The 23630-nt window shown below is 44.2% G+C and overlaps 1 protein-coding gene across 2 annotated transcripts in view; it reads right to left on the bottom strand.

Moving 5' to 3' along the window:
* Positions 1-17619: 17619 nt before the first annotated feature.
* Positions 17620-23630, bottom strand: part of LOC118393136 (transmembrane protein 132D-like) — a 45127-nt gene continuing 39116 nt past the window's right edge. For both annotated transcript variants that reach the window (XM_035785486.2, XM_035785485.2), the window contains 4 exons: positions 21175-21380; positions 20484-20754; positions 20149-20340; positions 17620-20038 (listed from right to left, as the gene is read on the bottom strand). In XM_035785486.2, coding sequence (XP_035641379.1) covers positions 18665-20038; positions 20149-20340; positions 20484-20754; positions 21175-21380 — 2043 coding nt within the window. In that variant the 3' untranslated portion in view covers positions 17620-18664. The remainder of the gene's footprint in view (positions 20039-20148; positions 20341-20483; positions 20755-21174; positions 21381-23630) is intronic.

Below are 23630 nucleotides of genomic sequence, written 5' to 3'. Positions count from 1 at the left end.
TCATTGAGCAAGCTTGGGAAACAGTGTTTAAACCCTTTACAATGAAGATCTGTGAAGTTATTTTGAATATTACGAATTATCTTTGAAGGACAGGGTCCTGAAAAAGGGACGTTTCTTTTTTTTGCTGACTGTAGAATAAGGCTGTAACTTAACAAAATGTGAAAAAAGCGAAAGGGTCTGAACACTTTCCGAATGCACTGCATATTGTGTTTTGTGTTCGAAGGTGCCTTTGAGTAGAATTGGCCAGGGTTACACCACTGTCTAAACTGATGTTTTACTGGTGCTTCCTGCTCTGTTGTAGTTTGTGTTGTTGTTTGATAAAAAATATTCAGTGAAAGCAGAGCCTTTCGTGATTCATGTAGATGACATCAAATGGACCACAGTGGTGTCTGTGCTCACACTTAGATATGAAAGCAACAACATATCCATCTGTTTTAAACATAACAGTATGCTGGCGATGTATTGCTGATTATTTAATGCAACATAATGGAGTTGTTTAAGGTTGATGAGGGAAGGGAGGGTATATATGCATATGATGATGTCTTTCTGCAAACAATTTCACACAGGTTCTGTTATTCTGTTCACTAAAGTTACTATATTGATATCTGTATCATGACTATCATTGACTAGTAATCACTGATGTCATACTTTATATTGTCTCCCTAACCCTTCTATCTTTGTAAATCCCAGCGTTGCTTCTGGGCGATGAGTATTTTCAAGCAAGATCATTTGCATGTGATACACATGCGCATCAAATATCACATTTAAATTGTGAAAGCGATAAGCATGACAATAAAACAAAGAAAAGAAAACAGCAGCTTGCTTGCAGCATCTTTGACCTAAATTGCTATGTTGCTAGGACTTTGCAGTGGGCCAGCTAATGCACGCAGATCCCACAGCACAATTAATCAGATTGGGCACCCCACCCTGACCCCAATCTCTGAAAATACAGGATTAATCTCTGAAAATACAGGATTTTCAGAGAATGATTTGGCTATGTTAGAAATGATAAGCTGTGCCATTGTTGTGTATCTTATGGTCATGATTAAGGCATGGCTGTCATTATCTCATGGAGGGTAGAGGTATGGACCCAGAACTGTAAAAAGGTAGAAGTATACACTATGCAGTACCTAGGCTACTACTCAATTCTAGGTCTCTGTAGCCTACAGTATTCAGTACAGATCAGAACAGTCCTCTTCCCAAGGAAGTCATATATTCCTTTTGGAGTGCCCTGCATGTATTTCAATACATTCTTGAAAAATCAACAAATGCTCAAGATTAATACATAGTTAAACAGCATAAAGTCTAACCTGCTTTGACTGGAATGTAGAAACTATTTACCAACAGATTAATCATGTCAAAAGGTATATTTTAAAATAGTTATTTTCTCAGATTTTTTGTCTTAGATTAATTATTTTTTTAAATTGAAGAAGTAAAAGCAATCAGTAAAAGGTAAAGCCTTTAAAGCCTTGTCCTTCTGTAGCTCAGTTGGTAGAGCATGGCGCTTGTAACGCCAGGGTAGTGGGTTCGATTCCCGGGACCACCCATACGTAGAATGTATGCACACATGACTGTAAGTCGCTTTGGATAAAAGCGTCTGCTAAATGGCATATATATATATATATTAAAACTTTTCTTTCATGGTTATCAGTTAAGTAGAACTTTAGGGCTGACTAAAGATATGCCAAACTGATCTAGAGCCTGCCATTTCTGAGAGAAATTCAAAGACGCCCGGCTTATCTTACGCTTTATCTCGTGTGACCCAAGAGAGCATGTAAACAAACGTTGCTTATGTCTGCTGTAGTGTTAGCAGAATGCAAATTAAAAAGAAGTAATCTAACTTGTTATCATGCATCATGCCGTGCATCACGCCCTGCCACTCCTCCTGCCCATTATTCACTGCTGGGTGAGCCCCGAGGTGAGCCCCGAGGTGAGTCCCGTGGTGAGCCCCGAGGTGAGCCCTGTGGTGAGTCCCGTGGTGAGCCCTGAGGTGAGCCCTGTGGTGAGTCCTGAGGTGAGCCCTGGGGTGAGTCCTGTGGTGAGCCCCGAGGTGAGTCCTGTGGTGAGTCCTGTGGTGAGCCCTGTGGTGAGTCCCGTGGTGAGCCCCGAGGTGAGTCCTGTGGTGAGCCCTGAGGTGAGCCCCGTGGTGAGTCCCGTGGTGAGCCCCGAGGTGAGTCCCGTGGTGAGCCCCGAGGTGAGTCCTGTGGTGAGCCCCGAGGTGAGTCCCGTGGTGAGCCCCGAGGTGAGTCCCGTGGTGAGCCCCGAGGTGAGCCCCATGGTGAGTCCCGTGGTGAGCCCTGAGGTGAGTCCTGTGGTGAGCCCCGAGGTGAGCCCCGTGGTGAGTCCCGTGGTGAGCCCCGAGGTGAGCCCCGTGGTGAGTCCCGAGGTGAGCCCCGGGGTGAGTCCTGAGGTGAGTCCTGTGGTGAGTCCCGTGGTGAGCCCTGTGGTGAGTCCCGTGGTGAGCCCTGAGGTGAGCCCTGAGGTGAGCCCCGTGGTGAGTCCCGTGGTGAGCCCCGAGGTGAGCCCCGAGGTGAGTCCTGTGGTGAGCCCCGAGTTGAGCCCCGTGGTGAGTCCCGTGGTGAGCCCCGAGGTGAGCCCCATGGTGAGTCCCGTGGTGAGTCCCGTGGTGAGCCCTGTGGTGAGCCCTGTGGTGAGCCCCGAGGTGAGCTCCGTGGTGAGTCCCGTGGTGAGTCCCGTGGTGAGTCCTGTGGTGAGCCCTGTGGTGAGCCCTGTGTCACACAGTGCGCTGCTACTGCTGTGTTTCTCCAGGTCAACAGGACAGAAGCCCTGGTTAACAGTTCAGTCTCAGAGGGGATGTCCTCGGAGAGTGAGGGATCGCTATATAGGGCATAGTCAGGAAACATCTTTTTGTCATCATAGTCATCATTGTCATAATTTTCAGTGGCATGCTCCGCCCCAAAAATATATCACAATGTATATTTTGTATCCGGCTCAGTTGGTGTAAGGTGTAGTTCTTTCAAGGCACCAATATTCAATTACTACTCCAACTTGGGGACCTCATTATTTGCTTAGTGTTATCTGACCCATGCCAGAACAATTATAATAATGAATAGCTTGTCATACTATCTTTTTATTCTTCTCATAGAGAATGGGGTGTAATCCTGTTAATCTGTTTTAATTACTGTAGATTAAAACGATCCACAGAAGGCTTAACCCTGATTAGCATGTTTCACTTCAACAACCTGCTGAGGGGGTATTACCTGAATAAATTACAATGAAGTCCCAAGGGGATACCTACAAGTAAAGTCAATAAAGGCAGGTAGGTATCTAGCTAGCTAACAATAGCAGTTGTCAGGAGTGTGGGGTTTGATGTAGCTGTGTCTGTTTCATGTTCTGTGTTGTTCAGGCAATGGATCTGGAGGTACCAGTGGAAATGCAGAAGAAAGACATAGCCACCAGCTGTAGCAACATAACTGAGCATAGCAGTACTTTTGGCTACTTGACTACTTAGGTATGAGGAGAGAGGCTTACGACCACTGAGGTGTATCAGACCCACTTAGAATGGGACGGTCTTTCCCCTGACACAGTCTGCTGTTTCTGAGGATTAACCTACTGAACTAGACACACTCTCCTCATGCTATTGTTTTTTGTAAGGCTTAAAATTACAACCATAATTTGACATGTCTCAGAGGCTTAGACTTTCGTGAGAATGTACACTCAGGTGAAAGAGTCAAGATACAACAGTATCCACTGAACTATACAGTATAATGGTGCACATTAGCAACCAAGCATGTGGAGAAAAAGAGAGTTCCTTGAAGGGTCTCTTTAACTGCTCAAAGAGAGGTTTGATGTGAAAAGAGTAAAGGTAGGTGTCAGCTGGCAGGGGGTACGTTCTCAGCCTGGCGTGGTGGCAGGCAGGAGGGCAACATTAGCGTGATGCTACTATGATGCCATGAGATAAGGGACTGTACATTATTTATAATGAGGGATACCTGGAGAAAATCGGATCTCTCTGAAATGAAAATGGATGGCCCTCTCTTCAGTGAAATATATTTTTACCCGACCCTACCTGAACGCTTGAAAACAAAAAGTGACCCTATCCTATACCCAATATATGAATGAAAACATAAAGTGGAAAGCAGAGAACATGCCAACCATTTAACCTCACTCCTAGTACAGACCAGAGCCTTAAATATGCAGTTTTAGAAACTGTTCTTTGTTTTTTAAGCATTACATGACAAAGTAGCCAAAAGGTTGTGGATTCGCAAACCACCGCAGACAAAGGTGGAAAGATATCCATTAAAAACACTGCATGAATTTATCTTATTTGCGGTCTGAGAAAAAAACTGCCTTTAATAAACGCATTTCATGCAATTATACCTCATTTCACATGACTGGAGACAAGCAGAATATTGTTTTAATACCACAACAGAGCATGACAACAAATGAGCTTATGCTGCAGCACCGGAGACGTTTTGATATCTATACGGGCTGTTGTGTAAAAAGAGGACAGTCTAAGTTTGGAACAGTGCTAAAGTTGTCTGTCAACTTCAAAAATGTAGAACAACAGAACCAGCTACAACTGAAGTATCTGATCATCAATGATTTTGAGAAAAAGCCATTCAACACAGCAACCACATATTATCAGGTAATGCACTTGTAACTTTTTTAATTTGGGAAACTATCATTTTCTAATTTATTCTATTTTACTCAATGATATTGTTGTTACAACAGATTTGTGTTGACTGTGATTAGGGCATGGGAATATAAGAGCATCTGCTAGGCTAAATTAACAAACTAGGAATGCATAGCTCACCTCTCCGGGGAAGGTCACGACGCAAGTGCTCAGCTGAGCCATGGAGAAATCACTCTAATGCATTTCATATACCACACACACAGATGGCTGTAGAGACGAGGGTAAGCTAAACCATGACCTCTACCTAGTTTCAATTGGAACTCTCTCTGGCTGATACAACTTTCTCACACAGGATCATTTGCATGTTGCACAAGCCTTTCCCAGCACTGGCAATGTGTTGTCAGCCATTCATTCATTTGTGGTGTTGACTTGTTCATTTGATACACCACAAACACTCCTCAAGAGTGTTGGAACGGCACTATAGATCAAGCACTTGAATGCCTGGAGCCAGAACAACTGTAGTATATTTATTATAGAGTCCATTGATTATAGCATACTGCTCATAACTTGACGTTTAATTGTATTGACCAGCAAGATGGCGCCAACGATGGTTGCCCCTTTGCTAGCGCCTAGCCGATGTTGCAGTCTTTTGTTTCAGTACAGGGACATGGAATCGCTTTTCAACAGCTCCGATGCGAGATGCATGTGGCAAGGACTAGAAACCATTACGGATTTCAAAGGGAAAACCAGCTGCGCGGCAAACACGATGCCTCTCTCCAAGACGAGCAAAAACACTTTCTATGCTCGCTTACAGGTAATCAACACTGATCCTCCTACGAGAGCCCCCACTGCTGAAGAGGACAGTGAGCTCTCGATATCTGTGGCCGACCTAAGGCCTTCAAGCGTGTGCATACTCGCAAATCAGCCAGCCCAGACGGTATCCCCGGGCACGTCGTCAGAGCATGCAAAGACAAGCGGGCGGGAGTGTTTGTGGACATATTCAATCTCTCCCTGAAATAGTCTGTGATCACCACATGCTTCAAGATGTCCACCATTTTGCCTATACCCAAGCAAACTAAGAAACTGGTCAAGGACCATATCACCTTACCTGACACCCTGGGCCACGTCCAATTTGCATACCGCCCAAAAAGATCCACAGATGATGCAATCGCCATTGCTCTGCACAATGCTCTATCCCACTTGGACAAACAGACACCTATGTGGAATACTGCTCCTCAACTACAGCTCAGCTTTCAACACCATAGTCCCCTCCAAGCTCCAAGCTCAACATGTGCCCTCAGATCCTCAAGAAGTTCTACAGCTGCACAATCAAGAGGGTCTTGGCCGGCTCCATCACTGCCTTGTACAGCAACTGCACCACCCTCAGCCGGAAGGCTCTACAGAGGGTGGAACAGACGGCCAAATACATCACTGGGGGCGAGCTCCCTGCCCTCCAGGACATCTACACCAGTCGGTCTGAGGAAGGCCTGAAAGATCGTCAAGGATTCCAGTCAACCGAGCCACAGATTGTTCACTCTGTTACCATCTGGCAAGAGGTATCAGAGCATCAGGCCGTGGTCCAACAGGCTCCGTGACAGCTTCTACCACCAGGCCATCAGGCTGCTGAACAGCTAACCCTAGCTGTCACCTTGCACAGACCTGCACCTTAGAGAATATTTGAACCTTAAGGACTATCTGCACCTTAGAGATGATTTTCGCTGACCAACACACCCAACCATTACACCCAAACTTACACAAAAACACACACTCGCACACATAAACACCCATAAACACACACACAATAATATTTGGGGCGGCAGGGTAGCCTAGTTGGACTAGTAACCGGAAGGTTGCAAGTTCAAATCCTTGAGCTGACAAGGTACAAATCTGTCGTTCTGCCCCTAAACAGGCAGTTAACCCAACTATTCCTAGGCCGTCATTGAAAATAAGAAATTGTTCTTAACTGACTTGCCTAGTTAAATAAAAATATACAGAACTCTTTCTCACACACCACAACGCTGGTATTCTGTTACACAGTGTATTTGGAAAGTATTCAGACCCCTTGACTTTATCCACATTTTGTTACGTTAAAATGGATTAAATAAAAAAATGTGTTCTTCAATCTGATATAATGATGAAGTGAAAACAGGTTAAAAAAATGTTTTTAAACTTAATTACAGAATTATTCAGACTTATTCAGACCCTTTACTATGAGACTCGAAATTGAGCTCAGGTGCATCCTGTTTCCGTAGATCATCCTTGAGATCCTCCTTGAGATGTTTCCACAACTTGATTGGAGTCAACCTGTTGTAAATTAAATTGATTGGAAATTATTTGGAAAGGCACACACCTGTCTATATAAGGTCCCGCAGTTGATAGTGCAGTCACTACGGTGAGGCATGGTGGTGGCAGCATCATGCTGTGGGGATGTTTTTCAGTGGCAGGGACTGGGAGACTAGTCAGGATTGAGGCAAAGATGAACGTAGGATGGTACAGAGAGCCTTGATGAAAACCTGCTCCAGAGCGCTCAGGACCTCAGACTAGGGTGAAGGTTCACCTTCCAACAGGACAATGACCCGAAGCACACAGCCAAGACAACACAGGAGTGGCTTCGGGACAAGTCTTTGAATGTCCTTGAAAATATCTGGAGAGACCTAAAAATAGAAGCATGTGCAGCGACGCTCCCCATCCAACCTGACAAAGCTTGAGAGGATCTGTAATAGAAGAATGGGAGAAACTCCCCAAATACAGGTGTGCCAAGCTTGTAGCATCATACCAAAAATATTTGAGGCTGTAATCTCTACCAAAGGTCCTTCAACAAAGTACTGATTAAAGGGTCTGAATACTTATGTAATATTTTTTTTACATTTCTTTGCAAACATTTCTACAACTCTGTTTTTGCTTTGTCATTATGGGGTATTGTGTGTAGAATGATGAGGGGAAAAAAATATTTAAATCAATTTTTGAGTAAGGCTGTAACGTAACAAAATGTGGAAAAAGTCAAGGGGTCTGAATACTTTCCGAACGCACTGTATACTATTTGTCATTACCCACTTCATATTTTTAAATACAGTGCATTATTACTATGCATACTACCTCTTCCATTACTTCTAACACTTCATATTTTTAAATACAGTGCATTATTACTATGCATACTACCTCTTCCATTACTTCTAACACTTCATATTTTTAAATACAGTGCATTATTACTATGCATACTACCTCTTCCATTACTTCTAACACTTCTTATTTTTGACTCTTTTACTGTTATTTATATTGCTCAATGTACTGCACAGTTGAGGGAGCTAGCACAAAAGCATTCCACTGCACCTTTTATATCTGCTGTGAATTGTGTATGTGACTAATACAGTTTTATTGTATTTATTGCTGGGAATTAATGGCTTCCTCATATGGCTCCATCTCAAATGAAGATGCCCTCCAAACATGATCACATCACTTGAGTGAAGTGAAACAGCCTGCTGTTCTGGCGTTGGCTGCAGCTCTGTTTACCCACAAGGCTCTTTGCTCCAGGAGATCTTGGCTGCAGTGCCGGAGCAGGAGTCCTCACTGAACGGCTGTGTGAGTCTGTATTATGTTACGGGTCTGGTCCCAGCCTCCCAGGCCACTAAACGAGCTGCCAGAATCCAAAAAGGACCTTATGGGCTCCAAACATTTCCACCGGCGCTCAGGGATAATGTCATTACTCATTTCATAATTGCTTGATATTTCTCCCCATCTCCTCCATCTCCTCCTGACAGCTGGTGTGGCAGGCCCATTAAATAGCATCAGACAGACATGGTTTGTGTTCTGCTCCCTTCATAAGCAAATAGGAAGCAGCAGACTTCAGAATAGGTTGCAAAGAGCCATTGCACAGGCCTATTTGGAACTGGTCACAGATATCTCCATCAATTAGCAAGGCAAAGCATATTCAATATGAGTTTACCTTTCAGAATAGCAACACTCCCTCATGTTATTCACTGCTGTTGTTGGTTACACCTCATAAACTCACTGCTTTCATGGGCTCTTAGAGGCTTGTTTCATAACAATTTTTTTAGCAAGTAGTTTACTTTTGAGTAAAATACGAGTAAATATTTATACTGAAGCATGGATTGTACTCGTCCCTCCTCCTCCAGGAATTTGTGCATGTGTCCCAGAGGGTGCTGGTAGATGGGGAGCTGAGGGAGCTTTTGGTGAGGAATGGGAAGCGCTATGTTGAGGAGCACCACTGTCTGGACCATGAGAGGGAGGCCTACCAGCGGCTGGTGGACATACTGCACTGAGGCTGAGGCAGCCTTACTGTCTCTCAGGAATAACACCAACGCTGACCTAGACCTTCTCTCCATCTGGGGCTTAACACATTGCCGTGTGCTCATATATGAACTCTGCTGCTCCCTAACTACGCAGAGTTACAGCTGGGTTACACTTAAATCAGAAAGGCCAAAAGAGAGGCATTGCTTTAATGATCAGGTACACAACATGGCCAAAAGTAGGAGGATACCCCTTCAAATTAGTACATTTAGTTAATTCAGCCACACCCACTGCTGACAGGTGTATACAATTGAGCACACAGCCATGGAATCTCCATAGACAAACATGGGCAGTGAAATGGCCCGTACTGAAGAGCTCAGTGACTTTCAATGTGGCACTTTCATAGGATGCCACCTTTCCAACAAGTCAATTCGTCAAATTTCTGCCCTGCTAGAGCTGCCATGTTCAACTGTAAGTGCTGTTAAGTTGAAAGGTCTAGGAGCTACAATAGCTCAGCCGCAAAGTAGTAGGCCACACAAGCTCAAAGAATGAGACCGCCAAGTGCTGAAGCGCAACACTCACTACTGAATTCCAAACTGTCTCTGGAAGCAACGTCAGCACAAGAACTGTTCGTCGGGAGCTTCATGAAATGGGTTTCCATGTCCGAGCAGCCGGACATAAGCCTAAGATCACCATGTGCAATGCCATGTGTACGATCGGACGGTGTAAAGCTTGCCACCATTGGACTCTGGAAACGCATTCACCATAGTTTTTATTTGAACTTTATTTAACTATTTAACTAAGTCAGTTAAGAACAAATTCTTATTTTCAATGACAGCCTAGGAACAGTGGGTTAACTGCCTGTTCAGGGGCAGAACGACAGATTTGTACCTTGTCAGCTCGGGGGTTTGAACGTGCAACCTTCCGGTTACTAGTCCAACGCTCTAACCACTAGGCTACTCTGCCGCCCCAACCACTAGGCTACCATCTGGCAGTCCGAAAAATGAATCTGGGTTTGGCGGATGCCAGGAGAACGCCACCTGCCCGAATGCATAGTGCCAACTATAAAGTTTGGTTGATTAGGAATAAGGGTCTAGGGCTTTTTTCTGTGGTTCAAGCTAGGCCCCTTGTTCCAGTGAAGAGAAATCTTAACACTACAGCATACTATGGGATACTAGACGATTCTGGGCTTCCAACTTTGTGGTAAAAGTTTGGGGAAGGCCCTTTCCTTTTTCACCGTGCACAAAACGAGGTCCATACAAAAATGGTTTGTCGAGATCGGTGTGGAAGAACTTGACTGGCCTGCACAGAGCCCTGACCTCAACCCCATCGAACAACTTTGGGAGCCTAATCTCCCTCCACTAATGCTCTTGCGGCTGAATGGAAGCAAGTCCCTGCAGCAATGTTCCAACATCTAGTAGAAAGCCTTCCCAGATGAGTGGAGGTCATAGCAGGAAGAGGGGACCAACTCCATATTAATGCCCATGATTTTGGAATGAGATGTTCAACGAGCAGGTGTCCACATCGCTTGTCTTTTTTACAGGTATCTGTAAAAATCTACACTGCACAATCAAACCTGATTAGCCAAATGTACTTTAGGTACTGAAGGTGGCTGTTAACTTTTTATTCAAAACACAACAGTAGTCTTATTGAATTACTGGGTGAATTGGTGTCCATTGAAAGAAATATGTTCTGTGCTGCTACTCTATCATGCTTACTTTGCATGATATATTCCAAGTAGCCTACAGAATTTTTTTTAAAACTTATTTATTGACAGGTTGTAATGAAAGTTAATCTGTGAAGAATATGTATATTCTGCTTCTTACTGATGTATCATGTTCAATAAAATATGGTTAAATGATGCGTTGCTTTTGGTTAGGTGTCTATCCTTTAAAATTAATCATTGAACAAATTGAGATCATAATCAGTCAACGTCTCTATGAAAGTCCTCCATATTTAGGTTGCCAATGGTCCTACAATGTATAACTCCGACACTACAGTACCTCAGTGTCCACCTACAGTAGCATACATTTTTCAAAGTGCAGAGGTTCGTGTCGTGCCAGATTACTCACATTCAAAGTCCCTACTATGGATACTCAATCTAGTTCCAAAGGGTAACTGGGCACTAAAGGTCGATCTAATTTATGGTCTGAAATTATTATCTTTCCTGCAAGTCAAAGAAAGGAAAGTTCTCTCATTCTTATGTTTGTCAAATGTATTCATTCATAGAGGACAACACAGAGGTGGCAACATTCATTTTACTTCGCTCAAAAGCTTGTGTCCACAATGAGCATACAGAGGAAGTATTGTGTTAATTTAAAGGATAAATCAAATGTCCTTTGCAGAACATCGTAGACCGGGCTTTGGCCTGCCGTAGACTGTCTCAGTCTAACAATTCCAACAACTATACTGAACAAAAACATAAAAATCAACATGCAACAATTTCAAAGATTTTACATAGAGTTACAGTTCATAAGGAAATCAGTCCATTGAAATACATTCATTTGGCCCTAATCTCTAATCTCTGGATTTCACATGACATGGAATACAGAAATGCATCTTTTGCTCACAGACACAAAAACAAAATGGTTCTCACAATGTGCCTCAGGATCTCGTCACGGTATCGCTGCGTTCAAATTACCATCGATAAAATGCAATTGTGTTTGTTGTCCTTAGCTTATGCCTGCCCATACCATTAACCCACCGCCACCATGGGCACTCTGTTTACAACATTGACATCAGTAAACCGTTCACTCACACAACACCATACACATGGTCTGTGGTTGTGAGGCCGGCTGGACGTACTGCCAAATTCTCTAAAACAACGTTGACGGCAGCTTATGGTCGAGAAATTAACAATAAATTATCTGGCAAACTCTCAGATGGACAGGTAGCAGGTGTGCGTAATGATGGGGAGCAGGTGGGCGTAATGATGGGGAGCAGGTGTGCGTAATGATGGGGAGCAGGTGTGCATAATGATGGGGAGCAGGTGTGCGTAATGATGGGGAGCAGGTGGGCGTAATGATGGGGAGCAGGTGTGCATAATGATGGGGAGCAGGTGTGCATAATGATGGTTGTCAGGACTGGTGGTTAGTAGACCGGCAACGTCTAGTGCTTGAGAGGGGGAGCGGGGGTAGGCGTAATGGAATTGTGGCATTGTGGATTTGTTTTGTGTGACAAAGCTACACATTTTAGAGTGGCCTTTTATTGTCCCGGCACAAGGTGCACCTGTGTAATGATTATGCTGTTCAATCAGCTTCTTGATATGCCACACCTATCAGGTGGATGGATTATCTTGGCAAAGAATAAACGCTCACTAACATGGATGTAAACACATTTGTGCAAAAACTCTTTCATTTCAGCTCATGAAACATGGTACCAACACTTTACATGTTACATTTATATTTTTTTGCAGTGAATATAAACTCCCTATAGATTTGATTTTAAAAAACGCATCAACATTTACAGTAGCCTAATTCATACTGTGACATAGTGCATGGGGTGAAACTGTCTCTAAAATGTGAAGCTTAAAATAATAGAATTATTCAGGAATAAATCCTGTCTAGAAATGGTCATTCCCAGAGGCCCGATCCCAACCCGATTTGGAACATAATTCCCTTTTATGCACTTTTCTCTCTATGCATATTCTGACCTTGAACTCAAGCATGGGAATTGTGTGCTATTCACCTGCTATTCGTTAGGTCCCGGATTCCGGACCAAGTTATGTGGGCGTCAATGGAATTCAATTCCCTTTTTATACACAATTCCCTTTTTATGTGCTTTTCTCTATGCTATTCTGACCATGAACTTAAGCATGAGAATAGCATGCTATTCTGACCATGAACTTAAGCATGAGAATAGCATGCTATTCTGACCATGAACTTAAGCATGAGAATAGCATGCTATTCACCCACTATTCGTTTGAGGTGGAAATCAAATAAATGAAGGTCAGGTGGAGGTGTCTACAGATACACCATATTCTGACTTTGACTTAATTCCCTAAAAATGAGCGAGGAAACCATGAATAAGGTCAAGCGAACCTACCGGTTCCAAGTGGGAAAAGCATTTACTTAAATGTTTCTGATAGAAATAACAGCATTCTCCATGCACTGTAATGTACAAATGGATAAGGGCTATTATAAGAGAAAGTGAGTAATCCATTTGGAGAAGGGGATTGTAAATACACAACATTTGTTTTAGATGATTTTTCCTTATGGTCCCTGGGGAAGAATGTGAAACCAGTCATATGGAAGCTAACTGAAAATCATACCAACATGACATGCATTGCAGCCCCTTTTCCACTGTGAAGTAGGCTATAAATGGCTGCACCTTTCTTCAGAACTTTTATTGTGTGCCCTCATAATTTGCACGGATGAAATTTGGACACCCAAGCTACAGTCTTCTGTAGGACTAAACCTTGATGTATGCGTTTTAGAATGTTTTAATTGTGGCCTATGCCACGGCTTTTCTCAGTTTTATTTTACAAGGTGTATAATGTTAAATATTTACCACTATCGAGAGTCACCCTCAGTAATACACATACATTTATAACTGTAACTTTAGTTTTCAATTTGTAGCTTACATTTTGCATCATTCCATTCCGTTTACCTTTCTTTCTTCTGTCACATCCGTGCTAGAATTAGTGGATCATATTAAGCTGATGTTGCGCAATGATTTGGGACATGTAGCCTATTTGAATCATTTTGGAAATCAGACCACACCTAGCAGGTTAAACCTGAAGACTGGTGCATGGTTCACGACGTCTCACAGTTTCATGATTAGTGAGAATTAGGGTAGATTTATAGGACTTTCTTCCCACCTTCCAATATTTCATGAATTGAACTTGAAATTGACATCTTTCAGGATCCATCAAAATACTGTATTTTTGATTCATCAATATATTTAATGTGTAAAGTCTCTCCAAAACATTTTTTTGTATGATGTATACTTTACTAACCCTACAATTTGCCTACATAATCTAATCTCAGCAAAAAAAATTAACTGCCCTTTTCAGGACCCTGTCTTTCAAAGATAATTTGTAAAAATCCAAATATCTTCACAGATCTTCATTGTAAAGCGTTTAAACACAGTTTCCCATGCTTGTTCAATGAACCATTTCCCCATCTGAGAAATAAAGTCAACGTTTTTGACTGTCTGTAATGTGGTGTGTAGCAGTGCACGGTGAAGGATTTTACCAGCTTCCTTCATTCAACAAAAATGTTTGTGAAAGTCTAGAGGAGACCTCAGACTGAAAACAGGTGTGTTGCTCATTAACAGAAACGTGCTGAGGGAAGCAGAAATGAAACAATAGGTGAACCTTATCAACCTAAACACTTGTTACAGTCAGGTGGGGTTCTAGTCAATTCAATGGTGAAGTCAAGGCAAGACAGCTGTGGGAAAAGGATAGACGTTCGTGTAACCGGTCTGTGACTTCATGTTTGAGCAGCTAATTAGGTCAGAACAACGTCTCCAGGAAGTTGTTAGGAGAGTAAGCTCCTACAGGCCTAGTTACAGTAAGGGAAACGGCGGGCCGTAAGTCTGATTTATAATAAAGATAGATCATTTTCTGCTCTCCCTTGTTCCCATTGGGATTCAATCATTCATTTATGACTTTTTGCACAAGATACAGTCACTCACCCACAAGTAGGTCACTTCAAGTGACCTAGTATAAAGAGTAGGAGCATGCAATATTATCCCCAAAAAAGCAGGAGAGTGCTCACCTTCTCTGTAAATCAAATGGGGTTGTGACAGGTTATCAGCTCTGCCAATCACCACAGTAGGAGCTGTGCCCTTACATAGAGGGTGGGGTGATGATGTGGGTTCGTGACACAGGAGTGTGATGTCGGATGACACAGCAGTCCCAGTGTTTAGCAAGCTGATGTGAAAGGTCAGAAGCCCTGGTTTATAACAACCTGCTATAGGCATCGGCACGAGGGAGAAGAGATATACAAACCCACTGGGCACAGACATCAAGTAAATGTCTACACCACGTTGGTTCAATGTCATTTAATTGAAATTATGTGCAAACAATGTTGATTCAACCTGTGTGTCCCCAGTGGGACAAATATTAGAAACATTAGCCTCGCCCTCGTCAGCGTCTGCAAACAACTACAGCCACGAGTCAGTCTTTTTGGGTGGCACTCCAGACATACACATAGAAACAAACCCAGTCTACACAGACACAAACAACATATGTGTCATGTTATAATGTTACATAACTTATTTCAAAGTGTCAGACAGACTCATGTACACAACCTTCCCCATAGTTCTTCAGGAGCCGACAGACACCCTATGTCCAGCGACTTACCTCAGCCCCAGGCCCAGGCCTACTCAGGTGACACCAGGCTGTGACCCCGGCCCCCTCGTCCCCCTGTCCCTGGGCGCCTGGTCGTGATTTGTGGGGCCTGGGGTCTGGTGCATTAGTCGACAAATCAGGAGGGCCAATCTGTTTGTGGTTGACAGCTTTACATTTCAGGTCCCTGGTCACAGATTACACCCTCCATGACTTATGTCTCCCCCCAACCACTCCTCACCAGACTAGAGCTGACAGGTGTCCATTATAAATGTCCACAAGTTCCCTGTTATTGATCCCACTGAACTTTGTGTGAGTGAGATGCACAACAGACAAATTGCACCCTCTGCTCACTTGGTGTTTAGGGTATAATGGATGTTCAAAGAAATCCAGCTGTGTACATAGTTATTGTTTTATACTGAGGTAATTTAAGGCGATTTAAGCCCATAACCTGGTCTCAAACCATTTTGTATTATTGTGTACAGAAATCTGAGACACACCATTTTAACTCAGCAAAAAAGAAACTGCCCTTTTTCAGGACCCTGTCTTTCAAAGATAACTAGTAAAAATCCAAATAACTTCACAGATCTTCATTGTAAAGGGTTTTAACACTGTTTTCCATGCTTGTTCAATGAACCATAAACAATTAATGAACATGCACCTGTGGAATGGTCGTTAAGACACTAACAGCTTACAAACGGTAGGCAATTAAGGTCACAGTTATGAAAACTTAGGACACTAAAGAGGCCTTTCTGCTGACTCTGAAAAACACCAAAAGAAAGATGCCCAGGGTCCCTGCTCATCTGTGTGAACGTGCCTTAGGCATGCTGCAAGGAGTCATGAGGACTGCAGATGTGGCCAGGGCAATAAATTGCAATGTCCGTACTGTGAGATGCCTAAGACAACGCTTCAGGGAGACAAGATGGACAGCTGATCGTCCTCGCAGTGGCAGACCATGTGTAACAACACCTGCACGGACCATGTGTAACAACACCTGCACAGGATCGGTACATGCGAACATCACACCTGGGTGACATTTACGTGGTGGCAACAATAACTGCCCGAGTTACATCAAGAGCAAACAATCCCTCCATCAGTGCTCAGCCTGTCCGCAATAGGCTGAGAGAGGCTGGACTGAGGGCTTATAGGCCTGTTGTAAGGCAGGTTCTCACCAGACATCACCGGCAACAACGTCGCCTATGGGCACAAACCCACCGTTTCTGGACCAAACAGGACTGGCAAAAAGTGCTCTTCACTGACGAGTCGCGGTTTTGTTCCATCAGGGGTGATGGCCGGATTCGCGTTTATCGTCGAAGGGATGAGCATTACACCAAGGCCTGTACTCTGGAGTGGGATCAATTTGGAAGTGGAGGGTCTGTCATGGTCTGGGGCTGTGTGTCACAGCATCATCGGATTGAGCTTGTTGTCATTACAGTCAATCTCAATGCTGTGCGTTACAGGGAAGACATCCTCCTCCCTGATGTGGTACCCTTCCTGCAGGCTCAACCGGATACGACCAGCCACACAGCTCGTTCTGAGCATGAATTCCTGCAAGACAGGAATGTCAGTGTTCTGTCATGGCCAGCGAAGAGCCCAGATCTCAATCCCATTGAGCACGTCTGGGACCTGTTGGATCCGAGGGTGAGGGCTAGAGCCATTCCCCCCAGACATGTCCGGGAACTCTCAGGTGCCTTGGTGGAAGAGTGGGGTAACATCTCATAGCAAGAACTGGCAAATATGGTGCAGTCCATGAGGAGGAGATGCACTACAGTACTTAATGCAGCTGGGGGCCACACAAGATACTGACTGTTACTTTTGATTTTGACCCCCCCTTTGTTCAGGGACACATTATTCAATTTCTGTTAGTCACATGTCTGTGGAACTTGTTCAGTTTATGTCTCACTTGTTGAATCTAGTTATGTTCATACAAATATTTACACATGTTAAGTTTCCTGAAAATAAAAGCAGTTGACAGTGAGAGAATGTTTCTTTTTCTGCTGAGTTTACAAAATCAGAGCGTTTTTAAATCTACCAGTTGGTACTAAATCGGAGATGAAGATGCATAGATAGCATTCTTTCATTGATCATATATTCTGAACACATTCTCTCTATGTATTCTTTTGAGGCTGTGGACAAATTCCTCATTAAAGATACACTAAAGGGATGGCTTAAGATACATTTACTGAAAACCCTATTAAATGAAAACTCTATTAGCCAGAAAATCTGTTGGCCAGCAAGCGGGAGGGTTTTCAGCAGTAGGTAGCCATACCCGCAGAGTGTGAATACCAAATACTGAGAAGTGTGTAGGAATGGCGTCAAGTCCTAAATCGGAAATTGCCACAGACTGCAAAATAAATCAAGAGTTCTAGGACTAACAGATTAGTCGAGTGCAGTATCTAGTCTACAATCATCGGATAGATCACATGATCAATACCATAGAACTAAATATATAATAGTGGAACTCTATGGAATACACACATCATTGAGATATATCTTTAATGAAAAATCATATCAGACACAATCAAAAAACAAATCAAACATGAATGTACACAATATGAAGACATAAACAGTGCATATAGAAAAATACCACTTGCTTATGTTTAGTACCTTTAGGAGTGGCTCATATAATCACTCTGGATAAATTGTTTGTAAAGCGTGTCCGTTTATGGGTGAGGGGGATACCACCATGTGAGTGTAAAAGGTAAGAGAATAAAAATGTTCACATGCAACAAAGACTCTCTTTAGCCCCGTTTATACTTGGTTCTAACATGCATTCTTTGTCCTGATCTAGTCCACAACTTCTGATTGATTTTCAGACAGGTGTAGACGATTAAAATATGCATTGTAATCTGATCTTCCTAACCACCTCTGGAGGTAGTCAGTGACCCGCTGTTACCTTACAAGTGTGGACGGATCCCGCTTTATAAAATTATTGACTTATGACATCAATATGGGTCTTAAAATAAATACATATAATTTTGAAAGAACAGCTGTCAAACTATTTGCATACAGAGAGGGACCAGGAAATCTCGTCACGATGCGGACAGATATGACACACCTTTCAATACCATGTGTAGACATATTTCTGAAAATGTGGGCACAATCAGAATGTGGACAAAGCAGGAAAAAAGACACATGTTAGCACCAGGTATAAAAGAGGCTTTTGTGTCTATAAGCTTTGTAAAAATAAATCCTTCAACTAGTCAAATGGTTAAACCTCTCTCCACCACACAAAGTGCCCTCAGTCAGTTTATGACAAGCATCCTCACACATATTCACAGCATTCTGTCCAATATCTAATATAAAAATGTATCTCGCAAATCATTTGAGATATTTACATGAACAGTAAGACGCCTTTACAGATATTGAAATGAAGAAGGATCTTTGCGTAATCACATATAATGAATAAGTATAACCAGTAGTAGTGATGCTCCTTGTGTTGTCTGCTTTTATCCATGAATAAAGGCATTGAGGTGATCGAAGCCACATATACACCCACATTTGGGGTGAAACGGTCCCGATACATATTATAAATGGTCCACGGGCTCTGTGATGGGCACTTGGGGTTCAACACAGTTCTCCTCCTTCCCCACCCAGTGGATCCCATGGCCGTTCTCTCCGGGGGGGTGTGGGGAGTGCTGACGGTCCAGAGAGGCAAAGGTGGTGAACTGGACCCTCTTCCTCTTGCTGGTGGGCGAATGGATGGACTCGTTGCGGTTCATGGGCTTGGCCCTGACAGAGCCCCCACAGCCCAGAGGAGAGGAGGGGCTGGAGGAGACAAGGCAGCTGGGTCGCCTGGGCAGAGAGGCAGTCTTATCAGACCCAATGTCTATGACTGTGGTGGCGCTTTGGTTGTCCTGCTGGGGAGGACTGCCAGGCACGTTCATCACCAGCTCAGCGTCCGTGCCCAGCCACACCCAGTCGTGCCTGTGCCCCGTGGGCTCCTGGCCATGAGAGGGGGGCTGTTTGTGCCTGAACTTTACCACATAGGAGATGCAGTTCACCAGGAAGACCAGGATGGCCAGACAGAAGACCCCCAGCAGGGCGTACATGCCAATCTCCAGGTCTGAGAGAGGCCGGTTGGACAGCATGTCCTCGCTGCCCATGTCCACCCCCATTGGCTCCTGGTCAGGCACCTCCTCTTGATAGGGGTTATTGTAGTTGACCAGGTTACCAGGTGCCTTCACAGTGCTACTGACTGCAACACTACCTATATCTTCAACTAGCCCACTGTCTGTCCCCTCAGCTGTCCTATAGTCACTAGGGCTACTATAATCACTGTCATTGATAGGGCTGGCAGGGCTGTTGAGGGTTCCAGCATTTAAGAAACTTCCTGTTTCAATGACTCCGCCTACACCGCCTTGGCTGTTTCCATCACTGGACACGCCTGGAGCGGAGTCACGCTCGGTGGATTTGGCGGTGGTGGTGACCTTGCGCATGGCACTCTCCTCCCGCTCAGAGGCAGAACTACTGGGCAGGGTCTGCTGGGGCTTCTGCTGCTTCCTCTCACTGTCCACCTCCTCCCCATCGTTCCCATAGTCACTGCTGCTGTCCTTACTTCTGCCACCGCCAACCCCACCTCCACCTCCATTACTGCTGCTGCTGTTGCTGCTGTCAAAGCGCCGGCTGTTGACCTGGAACTTGACCTTGAGGCTGCCACTGCCCACGGCAAGGGTGCTCTTCCGTTTGGACTTCTGGCAGGCCTCACAGATGGCCATCTCCACCCTGACCAGTACTCCCTGTCCCTCACCCTCTGCCACCACTGCAGGCGGGGAGCCCTGCACCGACACCACGCCCTCATCCAGAGAGGTCACCGTCACACGGTAGTAGGCAGGGTTATAGATGTCCAGAGGGGTCATGGAGTCATCGCTGAATTGGACCCAGGAACTAACCACAGCCTCCTGATGAGAACAAATAGCAATATTATTTTTTACTTGAATTGAATATTATTAAACTCAACAGTGCACCGGTGTCTGATCTGACTGACATTCAAGAAGATCGTAAACAGCACCTGTTTGGGGCTCTGCAGTACTTCCTGTGTGGTTGCCGTGGCGAGGATGGCCCTGTTGCTTCCTGGGCTGAGCTGCAGGGACAGAGCCAGGCCAGTGACCAGCTGCACCCCCAGCTCTGTGATGGTCACTTTGTCATCTACCACCGTCACAGTCTTCTCTGCCAGAATGGAGTCAGACAGCGGGGAAAAAACCTGCTCAGGCATAAAACACAGACAGCATTACATATCCTATCATGTCAATATACAATGTCACATCTCTGGATGAAGGCCCAGTTAAACATTCAGTTAAACAGGCAATCAGCCATGCTTCCAATCAGACCTGATGGTTACCATACCTGGATGGAGGTGCTCCCCACGTCTCGTCCTGACAGCACCCTGCCTGCCTGCAGTCTGGCGATGTGAGGGTCCTCCACCTTGAGGAAGTAACGCACCAGCCTGGTAACGTCCACCTGCCAGTCTGAGCCCAGGAAGTAGGCCTGTGGCTCCCGGGGGTCCGACTGCTCGGCTATAAAGTGTGTGATCACACGCACCAGGGCATGCTGGAACTGTAACATGCAGCCTTTGCCCTTCTTATCCTCCTCCTTCTCCTCACTGTTCCAGCTGAGCCTAGGGAATGAAGAGAAACACTGTATTACGTTACAGCACAGGGCACACCTGTCTCAACACACCCGGGCATGCACGCACACAGACTCTTCCCTGTTAATCTCATCACTGTTTGTCATTGTCATTCTCTTACTCTGTAGATCCAAATAAAAAAATAAAAATGGAAATCGGATAACATTGAGGTATTGTAATACATTAGGTAATGATATTAAAACACAAGCCTGAGCTCTTTGCAAAGTATTATTTTTGAGAAAAATGTAGACTCATTTTAGAGAGAAGGCTGCCTTTCAGGCAAGTAGCCCTCTATAATGGTCCCTTTACCCACTGTACCTACAGTATGTACGTACACTAGTATGTACAATGGGTGAAGGTTTTACTGTGTGACAGGAATGGGGGGTGGCTGTTGTGTGGGTCCTACTGTACCTCTTGGTGGTGATGATGGGCACCCTCCACCCCTTGATCTGGCTGAGCTCTGTGTCAGACACCTCGATCTGGAGGGGCAGCCGTGGGATCCACACGTTCATCTCCAGCTGAGCACTCAGGTAGCTGTAGGTGAAGTTCACCATCATCCCCACCTTGCCCTTCATCTCCTTCCCATTCACAAACACATAGTCACACCTGTCTGACACCTGTACACAGGAGGAGCAGACAAAATAGCAATGGCTAAATCATCAAAACAGGTCTAACCAAAAACATACATTTCCTGTCATATGATATTCATGGGTAAATACTCAGTGGAGTAAAGTACTTAAGTAAAAATACTTTAAAGTACTACTGAAGTAGTACTGTACTTTACTTTACTATTCATATTTTTGGCAACTTTTACTTCACTACATTCCCAAAGGAAAATAATGTACTTTTTACTCAATACATTTTCCCTGACACCTAAAAGTATTCATTACATTTTAACAAGAAGATTGTCCAATTCACACACTTATCCAGAGAACATTCACACTAAACACAAAGCACAGGTCATAACAATATATAACATTGCAAATGTATGTTAATTCAATCACACACTGTGCTATATTGGACATCAAAACACACAGAAAACACATTCATTATATTTTAATTTAATGTAACCTTGGCAAATAGTTTCTGTCAGCCCATTGAGAAATCTCATGTGCTTTTTGAAACCCTGGAAGACATCGTGCAGAGTCGGCTTGGTTCTATCAACATCCCTTGCTTTAATCAATTGGATAATTTACGGAGCATTGAACTACAGTTGTCATTGGCTCCCGTAAGTGCTCAGGGTAGCAGAAAAAAAGATCAGTGACTTTGACAGACGGCTCAACGAGGAATGCAAATGGCAGAGATTGCTTATCTATCTATTCATGAATTTAGCAATTAGAAGATGTACTGTCAGAGTAATGTCCTGTTGGTTGTGGAGGGGTCCTGTGACATCCTGTGACAATAATTAGCTTGCACTCATTAACTAAAATGGTGTTCTGGTTAAATGACTCTACCCCGATTCAACATGGAGAATTGAGTTGGAAAGGGAGTAAAAAGGTTCTGCAGCTACCTCATCTAATCAAGCACTTATGTAACATTAGGGCCCACAATGCAGTTATGCAAAGTTATGAACAACTGTCCGTGCTATTATGCACTGATCTTTTTTCAATGAGATCATCAAGAGTTTTCATCCAGGCGGTAGACGAGGTCAGACAATCATCCTTAATCTGAGAGCATCTGTTCAGCCTGAGGCTCCCAGGTAAGAGTCCCCGTCCTCTCATCTCCAAAATAAGCCATTTAGTTAACGCTCATTGAGTCACAAACCCTTCCATATTAACATGGCAACATAATCAAATCATTTCCCCCAAATATTTAATATACACTACATTACCATAAGTATGTGGACACCTGCTCATCGAACATCTGATTCCAAAATCATGGACATTAATATGGAGTTGATACCCCCTTTGCTGCCATAACAGCCTCGACTCTTCTGGGAAGGCTTTCCACTAGATGTTGGAAGATTGAAAGCAAGTCCCTGCAGCATTCAGCCACAAGAGCATTAGTGAGGTTGGGCACTGATGTTGGGAGATTAAGCCTGGCTCACAGTTGGTATTCCAATTCACTCGAGAAGTTTTTGATGGGGTTGAGGTCAGGGCTCTGTGTAGGCAAGTCAAGTTCTTCCACACTGATCTCGGCAAGCTATTTCTATATAGTCCTCACTTTGTGCACAGGGGCATTGTTATGCTGAAACAGGAAAGGGCCTTCCCAAACTGTTGCCACAAAGTCGGTTGACAAAGAATCGTCTATAATGTCATTGTGTGCTGTAGCATTAAGATTTCCCTTCACTGGAACTAAGACACCTAGCCCAGACCATTAAAAACATCCCCAGACCATTATTCCTCCTCCACCAAACTTTACAGTTGGCCCTATGCATTCGGGCAGGTAGCATTTTCCTGGCATCTGCCAAACCTAGATTCGTCCATCAGACTGCCAGATGGTGAAGTGTAATTCATCACTCCAGAGAACGCGTTTCCATTGCTCCAGAGTTCAGTGGCGGTGAGCTTTACACCACTCCAGCTGACGCTTGGCATTGTGCATAGTGATCTTAGGCTTGTGTGCGGTTGCTCGGCTATGGAGACCCATTTCATGAAATTCCCGAAGCACAGTCCTTGTGCTGATGTTGCTTCCAGAGGCAGTTTGGAACTCGGTAGTGAGTGTTGCAACAGAGGACAGGCAATTTTTTGGGCACTACGCACCTCAGCACTCAGTTGTCAAATTCTGTGAGCTTGTGTGGCCTACCACTTCACAACTGAGCCGTTGTTGCTCCTGGACATTTCCACTTCACAATAACAATTACAATTGACCAGGGCAGCTCTAGCAAGGCAGAAATTTGACCAACTGACTTGTTGGAAAGGTGGCATCCT

Source organism: Oncorhynchus keta, chromosome 14, assembly GCF_023373465.1.
Source record: "Oncorhynchus keta strain PuntledgeMale-10-30-2019 chromosome 14, Oket_V2, whole genome shotgun sequence".
Lineage (NCBI taxonomy): Eukaryota > Metazoa > Chordata > Actinopteri > Salmoniformes > Salmonidae > Oncorhynchus > Oncorhynchus keta.
This window is presented reverse-complemented; position numbering and strand designations above follow the sequence as displayed.